This window comes from Marmota marmota, unplaced genomic scaffold (assembly GCF_001458135.2).
Source record: "Marmota marmota marmota unplaced genomic scaffold, marMar, whole genome shotgun sequence".
NCBI classification, from domain to species: Eukaryota; Metazoa; Chordata; class Mammalia; order Rodentia; family Sciuridae; genus Marmota; species Marmota marmota.
Window position 1 is genome coordinate 39314662 of NW_026000057.1, and position 8717 is coordinate 39323378.

The 8717-nt window shown below is 37.3% G+C and overlaps 2 protein-coding genes across 2 annotated transcripts in view; one reads left to right on the forward strand and one right to left on the reverse strand.

The window, feature by feature from the left end:
- Positions 1-2996, forward strand: part of Mcub (mitochondrial calcium uniporter dominant negative subunit beta) — a 115605-nt gene extending 112609 nt beyond the window's left edge. Inside the window, 4 exon segments of the mRNA XM_048813863.1 lie at positions 721-924; positions 1466-1582; positions 2779-2826; positions 2828-2996. Of these exon segments, the coding sequence (XP_048669820.1) occupies positions 721-924; positions 1466-1582; positions 2779-2826; positions 2828-2851 (393 nt within the window). The 3' untranslated portion in view covers positions 2852-2996.
- Positions 2997-3761: 765 nt separating this feature from the next.
- Positions 3762-8717, reverse strand: part of Casp6 (caspase 6) — a 12828-nt gene continuing 7872 nt past the window's right edge. The window contains exons 5-7 of the mRNA XM_015484635.2: positions 8407-8582; positions 5559-5715; positions 3762-4392 (exon numbers count right to left, since the gene is read on the reverse strand). Of these exons, the coding sequence (XP_015340121.1) occupies positions 4151-4392; positions 5559-5715; positions 8407-8582 (575 nt within the window). The 3' untranslated portion in view covers positions 3762-4150. The remainder of the gene's footprint in view (positions 4393-5558; positions 5716-8406; positions 8583-8717) is intronic.

An 8717-nucleotide genomic window follows, 5' to 3' on the forward strand; every position in this document is an offset into this window, starting at 1 on the left:
ATCAATGTTAGAGTCTGTAAACAAGTCAAAATAACACCTGGCATTTTGCCAGGCACCATCCAGACTTGTTTACGAACTCTAACATTCCCCTGGCAAAATGCCAGGTGTTATTTTGACTTGTTTACAGACTCTAACAATTTCATACATTAGATTCAAGTTGGTTATGAACTCCCAATTTTACCCCAAATACAGATTGCAGAATCACATTGGTTACACATCCACATTTTTACATAATGCCATATTAGTAACTGTTGTATTCTGCTACCTTTCCTATCCTCTACTATCCCCCCTCCCCTCCCCTCCCATCTTCTCTCTCTACCCCACCTACTGTAATTCATTTCTCTCCTTGTTTATTTTCCCATTCCCCTCACAACCTCTTATATGTAATTTTGTATAACAATGAGGGTCTCCCTCCATTACCATGCAATTTCCCTTTAATTAGGTTTCAAAGGATGACTTCTGGGTTTTCCATCATATGCCCTTTTATACTAGGGTTTTGGTTTTGTTTATTACCTTTATAATTTAAAAGAGAACTATTAATGAACTGATGTGGAAATGAGTAATTAATATGATGTTTTATAAAGTATCTCTCCATATACCTGATCTCTTTATAAAGTAATGCAGGCATGCACTGGTTCAAATATTGCTCTTGCTTTTTCCCCTTAAGCTGATGCACCTATAAACTGAATTAATGGTCTTCCCCCTTCCCATGCCTTCTAGGTGAAAGCTAGAATTGAAGCTCGCTCTGAGGCCAAAACCAGAGGACTCCTATGGGCTGGATTAGCTCTGCTGTCAGTTCAGGGTGGGGCACTGGCCTGGTTCACCTGGTGGGTGTACTCCTGGGATATCATGGAACCAGTCACATACTTCCTCACATTTACAAATTCCATGATCTATTTTGCATACTTTATACTAACTCGACAGGTGAGTAGTTAGGAAGTAAGTTCAAACATTTTGCAAGGAATTTCTTACCCAAGCCAAGCAATAAAACCTTTACTGAGTACTGCTATCTGGGTCTTCATGAGCTGGCGAATTTTTGTTATTTTCACCAGACTAGATGGAGAATTACAGCACAAATAAACTATATAAAATCTCGAGTGAATAACACAAATTCCTCCATTGGGATAATTTGTCCTATTTGTGTTCTTCATGACTTCATTCATAAAATAAAATTGAAGTTGCATTGCAAAATACCAAGTAATTCATGGTAGTTTTGCCAAAAATCTCCCTTCGCATTTTTTTCCTATTCTTAATTTCTCTTACCAACTTGCTTGCTTGTGAAAGGAGCAGCTGATATTAAACAAGACTAAATGTTCTAGTTGTGTTGGCTTATGTTTGCTCTAGTAGCCACTGCAAATATTTTTTTCATTCTTCTGCCTTCCCCTTGCTTTGGTGTTGCTAAGTCAAATATCTTTCCTTAAGAGGCAGTATGTTCATTCAACACATGCTGTTTTCTTTTCTTTAGAATTATACTTACACATTGATTAGCAGAAGGCAATTGCTTCAGTTCTTCCATAAGAAATCAGAGCAACAGCATTTTGATGTGGAACAATACAACAAGTTAAAAGACGACCTTGCTACGGTATAAAATACATCTCACGGCTGGTTATGTTGGGGACCCAGGACTGAGGGAGGGAAATGCAATTGTTGGGTCCTCCTCACAGGCTAGTCTCTAGAGAGATTTCTGTGTATAGCAGGACTGGTCCACAAAATTGGTGACATATCTGATATTAACTTTATTCTTCTGTACTATACATGGGGATAGTTTTAAATGTATGTGAAAATGTCTTATGAGTTTGAAATAGAAAAAATAAAGTTTTCACTAGAAATCTGTTTCTAAGCAAATAGAAAGTAGAACTGTAGAAAGATAAACACTGATGGGAATTTTAAACTCTAAAGGCATTTATTTATGTTTATTTCCCTTCAAGTAGAAGAATTATAGTATTCCTCCTCTCACCCCTTCCCCTTTCAGATGAGGAAACGGGCTTTAAAGTTACTTACCCAAGTGTACACTTCTAGAAGGGCAAGTGAGCCTATCAAACTTCAAGCCTGTCAGTTCTTAAGTGTTTTTTTCACCATCTGTTCCTTAGGCAGCTTTTATCTCTGGCCTCCCAATGTATTAACTTTATTCGGATGCACTTCTCAGCACATAACTGGATTTTTCACTTTTCTTAGTAATTTTTTTTAACAAAGTCTTGGTAAAAATATCCTCCCTGTCTTTTGTTTTATTTGTGTCTTTTAAACTATCCACCCTTGAAATTAAAAAAAAAATTACTAGAATTTGTAAGCCAAAATTAAAGAACTTTAAAAAATATTTCATATTATCATTATATAGGAAAATATAATAATTTTTTTTTCCTTTTGTAGTTTCCCTAACATTTAAACAATCCAAGGCTAAGGAATCTTCTTCCAGCTACTTTATGGGACACAGCATTTAAGATATAATATATCATCTTGTAAAGTATTTATTATTTTTAGGTAATAAAGTGAAGAGAAAAGGGGAAACTTATAGGTCACAAGAGTTTATTTTTTTTAGAATATGAACTGGAAAAAACATTTCAAAGGGAATGAACTAATATTTTAAAGCATATGGATGAAGTAGAAACCATAAACTCATCTTTTAAAAAGGATTCATATAAAATTGAAATAACTATGGCATTTGTGCTAACAGTTTAAATACTCATTCCCCAAAGAAGACATTAACTATATAGAATTCCAGGCATTAATGCCAGTTTCTCTTCTTCTCTGATCTTGTGCTTCTGCTTTTTTCCATGACAGGCTAAAGAAGCCCTGAAACGTGTGCGCCATTCTCTCTACTTGAAGATGCCAAGTAGAAGAACTCAGTGAATAAGAATTAATCTCACATTTTTAAACACCATTGGATTTTCCATTTTGTATTGATTTTGTAATTTCCAAACTGGATGTTTTTGAGTCTCGTAGTTCATTTTAATTTTACTGTCTAATCTTTTTAGTTAATAAATTCATGTAAAACAGAAGTACTTATAGAAGTTTTCACTTGACATTATTGGTGTGTAGATATCCCTGACTTGTTATTGTAGACAGCCTGTCTGCCTCTTCCAAGCAGCAGCTGCTGCAGTCGGCTAAAAATCCTCACCACCCTGACCTGTGTCCATCCCTTTGTGGAGGCAAAGCAGTCTGTGTGCTTGGCATCCACTTTCAATCTCAGGCTTTGCTTGGAATTGATTTGTCATTAACTCCTTTTTTTCACACTCAGTAATTAGAAGACCTTTATCAAAAAGGTATGTTTTGTCTCTAACTGCAGTTGGTATTTTCTGAACTGCATCTGAAATACAAGCTAAGTATTGCTTTTGAACTAGCAGCTCACATGTCCCAGTTCTCAAAGCCCAAACATTTAATCTTCTTCATCCCAACAAGTTACTATCAGACAGTATTATTCAAATTTTATATGTAAATAAGAACTAAGCTTTAAAAGTAATATGTTATTCTGTTAATGTGACAGTCAGTGAATGAGTCTGATGATGGTTGAACAATGTAACTGGAAGTGGAAGATGCTGCCAAATCATGTTTTGCAGGTGTTTATCCATGTTTTGCAGCTGTTTATCTAAGAATTACTGTGAACTGTATTCACCCTCATAAGTTCATAAACTAGTTCTTGAAGGTTTTTTTTTTTTAAATGGGAGTTAAAGTCATATTTAAAAATGTGGTTATTCCTATTTAGATGAGACAGTAAACATATATAACCAAGTAAAACAAGTCCACTACAATTGCACAAATAAGAATATGACTCAGAAAAATTTAATAAAACATGAATTTCAAGTATCTTATCAAGGAAAACCAATTTACCTAATTCTTAGGTTTCAAAAATATTATGCAATGAGCCTTTATAAAAAAGTCACAAAATACAAGTTAAATCAGCTAAATATTATTGGTAACCTTGCAGTTTACTAAAATAAGAAAGAAAAAATATTTTTTTATGTATAATAAATTCCTGAGGATTTCTTCTCAAACCCTTTCACCATGTGCAACATGATTTTTTAAAAAATTTTAAAAAGCAGTTCTCTACTGGGCATTAAGCCTGGAAACATTTTAAACTTCTCCAATTTAGTGATGCTATTTTATGTAAAAAGGGAAATATATACAGAATACATATAGTAAGTCAAAGTGGCTCCTACTTACTAGATTTTGGAGAGAAATGCAGCTTTTTAGTTAGCATGGAGGCAAAGCAGGGAACCTGCTTCTTGCCAATTGCATTTGGATCTTTGCAAAAGTCCACTCGGCGCTGAGAAACCTTCCTATTCACCAGAGTGAGGAGTTCCGTGAACTCTAAGGAGGAGCCATATTTTCCCAGCATCTCACACAGATCTTGAATGTACCATGAGCCATTCACAGTTTCTCGATGAGAATAATATCCTAAAAAAAATTTAAAAAATTTTTTAAAAAAACAATGAAGAAAAAGGACACTGTAGTTTTCTCTCTTTTGACTTGAAGTGATTGAAAACTACCCACTTTTGTAGTTGGATGCACACCTATAATCCCAGAGACTCAGAAGGGCAAGCAGGAGAATCACAAGTTCAAGACCAGCCTGAGCAACTTAGTGAGATTCTATATCAAATGCAGCTCAGTGGTGAGCACTATTGAATCCAATCCCCAGTACTGGGGATTGGATTCAATAGTGCTCACCACTGAGCTGCATTTGATATAGAATCTCACTAAGTTGCTCAGGCTGGTCTTGAACTTGTGATTCTCCTGCTTGCCCTTCTGAGTCTCTGGGATTATAGGTGTGCATCCAACTACAAAAGTGGGTAGTTTTCAATCACTTCAAGTCAAAAGAGAGAAAACTACAGTGTCCTTTTTCTTCATTGTTTTTTTAAAAAATTTTTTAAATTTTTTTTAGGATATTATTCTCATCGAGAAACTGTGAATGGCTCATGGTACATTCAAGATCTGTGTGAGATGCTGGGAAAATATGGCTCCTCCTTAGAGTTCACGGAACTCCTCACTCTGGTGAATAGGAAGGTTTCTCAGCGCCGAGTGGACTTTTGCAAAGATCCAAATGCAATTGGCAAGAAGCAGGTTCCCTGCTTTGCCTCCATGCTAACTAAAAAGCTGCATTTCTCTCCAAAATCTAGTAAGTAGGAGCCACTTTGACTTACNAAAAAAAAAAAAAAAAAAAAAAAAAAAAAAAAAAAAACTCAACATGGTAGCTAGTGATCTTAAGGTGCAAAATAAGATGTCAAAATCAGTAACTATAGTAGCAAAGAAGAATTGCTATAGAATATTTTTCAGCAATGCTTTCCATGGATATTACCACAATGGCATTACCATCATCAATCAATGAGAGCAGGCTGCTAGTATTTGGTATCATTAGACTTGTTTTGCTCGCCATAGCACTCAGAAACAATTCTTCTATAAGGTATTTTACACACTCGTTTTCTACTCTATGCCATGTGTTAGGTCACTTCTCTGTCTTTGTTGGACATGGTGGTTGATCCTCAAAGCCCTGATCCAACTCCAATCTGAGACTTACGGGAACTTAGCCAGGACAGCCAACTCTATGTTGTAAAACACCCACTCACCTTCTGCAACAGAGTAGCACATAAGGAAGTCTGCTCCAGCAGGCAGCGTGTACATGGAGGCAGCGTCCACCTCAGTTACATTGTCGAGCTTGTCCGTCTGATGATCCACCACATCCAAAGGAGTTACTGGCACATCATGCTGGTTTCCCCGACACGCCTACAAAACAGAGAAAGAAACCACCTTCTTTATCAACTGTTTCCTTCCTGGGACTTAACATTTAGAGTAAATGTATATAAATCAGCACCTCTCAAAAAAAAAAAAAAAAAATCAGCACCTCTCTCATATCTGTAACTGAAACCACACTATGAACAGCTGAAAAACTGTGCATTTGGGTTTAGAGGGGATCAAGGGAACTAAAGCTGACAAAGTTTAGTTCCCCTTACATTTCCTTTAGCTGATGTTTTAAAAATAATTAGTATCCCCAAGTACACACCAAACTGTTGAAAGGTATACACTGTAGAGAAGGAAAATGCATGTTACAGTTTTAAAATTTCTTACACATTAACCACATCCGTAGCACCAAGAGTCACATTCTATTAAATGTTATAGTATTTACCTAATTTTTAAATCAGGTTATATATTTCCAGATGGTGTTTTCCTATTGGTTGGCAGCCACCATAAACTTGTCAGTAGTCAAAATGATGCCCCCTGACCTGAGAAGAGCCTGTCATCGTACCTTTCTTTTGTTCTCACTTTTAAGTGAGGTTACAAATCTGCCTCTACTAATTCTGACTCACTCAGAAGCTAACCTTAAATTCTACTTTTAAGTATTATAGGCTTACTTGTGTCCCACGCCTCAATTCATATGCTGAATTCCTGGCCCCAGTACCTCAAAATGTGCTTGTATTTGGAGACAGGGCCTTTAAGGGGTGATTTAGAATGAAGTTATATGGGGGCCCTAGTCCAGTATGATTGGTATCCTTTGAGAAGAGATGAGGATAGACACATACACAGAAGGAAGCTCACGTGAAGACACAGGGAAAAGATGGCTATGTACAAGTCAAGGGGAAAGGCTCAGGAGAAACCGATCCTGCCAACTCCTTGATCTCAGTCTTCCAGTCTCCAGAACAGAGGAAGGAAAAGTTCAGTTGTTTAAGCCACAAAGTCTGTGGTACTTAGTTACGACAGCCCCATAAACTAGATAGTGACCTAACAAGATTCTGTTGTACCATTTTAAATGCATCAATTAATTTTGAAATGGCTAAACAACCACAATCATCAAAAGAAACAGTCCTGAGTGATTTCAGAGTTGGCATATAAACAGAAGATATCCCTAACATTCTATTTTTACAGAGATAAATCTTAGTATTAAATACCAATAACTTGATGAAATCACGTGCCAAGTTTAAGGCCAGACTGCAGCATAGTGAGACCCAGTCCCAAAGAACAGAAACAAATCTGAGGTGGAGAGAAAGACAGTAACTTGGCTCTTTTGTGGGAGGGCTCTCCTCCTATAGTAGCTCATTATTTATTTCCAGTTCTGTTTCGTTTAGAGTTGGCCACTCCCCTTTTCATCAGTCATTTTCTCTCTTCATTTTTCTGTTCAGGGCCATCCTCCTCAGCTCATTACCCACCAGTATCCTTCAAGTTTTACACTCATTTTTCAGGCTACATTCAACATTGGTAAACTCACCTACTTCCATGATTTCTGTTACCAACCATTTCCTGATTACTCCCAAGTTTACTTCTGCAGCCCAGGCCACTTGCCTAGGTTCTAGGCTTGTGTCCTCCACTCTGTGACAGACACACACTCCAGTGCACTGTTCAAACCATCCTTAGCTTTTCTTATAGCCACCTCCATCTTCAAGGCTTTAGGGCAACATGTGGTATCACTTGATTCCATGCCCTCTAGGCCATTCATGAACATACAGAATTATAGCACTGGACCATCAGGTTTCCATATCCTATCACCCCAAGTCCTGCCTTTTTTGTGTGTTTTTTAAATACTGGGGATCGAAACCAGGGACACTTAACCACTGAGCTACAGCCCCAGCCCTTTCTACTGTTTATTTTTTATTTTGAGACAGGGACTTGCTAAGTTATTTAGGGCCTTGCTAAATTGCTGATACTGGTCTCGAACTTGTGATCCTCCTGCCTCAACCTCCAGAGTTGCTGAGATTACAGGTAGGGCCATCAAACCTGGATGGTTTTCTTTCTTTTCCTTCAAAATTACTGATGTGCCAAATGATATTATTCATGCCCCCAAATATTTTTATCCTTAAATCCAATTTGGCAAGAAGGAAATAATCCTGGATTTAGCTGGGCACAGTGGTGCATGCCTGTAATCCCAGTGGCTCAGGAGGATCGAGAATTCAAAGCCAACCTCAGCAAAAACAAGGTACTAAGCAACACAGTGAGATCCTGTCTCTAAATAAAATACAAAATAGGGATGGAGATGTGGCTCAGTGATTGAGTGCCCCTGAGTTAAAAAAAAAATCCTGGATTTAGGGGAAATAGGAAAAGATCAAGGCAGGCTAGACTGACACTCTCTATTCTCATATTCTCTCCACTGTCTTATGTGCTCTCCAGCTCCTGCAGACCAAGTTGAGTCTGATCAGGCTGCTTTGCCTGGTCATGTCAGAGAGCAGATCCTTTTTCAGTGATGCTCCCTCTATACCAAGCTTGGCCAGAGAGGAGCGTATATTTTATATCATTTCAAATGTTGATCCAAATACCATTTCATTTGTAATGAAGACACCGACCATATTAAGAAAGAAATATCACAGCTCAAAGTGCAATTCTGATTGACCAATTACTAGAGAAAGATACTTTCAAAATTGGCTTTTTTACAATCACATGTACTGAACCATAGATTTACAATTAAGAGGATAATATGATCAGTCTTACCTGAATGATAAATATCTTGGGTTTTCCAACCAGGCTCTTACACTTGTCTCCTTTGAACAAGCCAGTCAGTGTCTGAATATCAATTTTGCCATCATGTGCATAAATGTGATTGCCTTCGCCGTGGCTTAGGAAGACACATAAAAAGCAATCGGCATCTACATGGCTGGAAGTTGACACTGTGCAGGACCCCAAAAATGCATATAGAATTGAGCACAAGATATTTGTTATCTACACATAAAAATTCAATAGTAGAAGAAAGATAGTCATGATGAGGGGGACTTGGTATTCTTTTTTTGTTTTTTTTTTTTTTT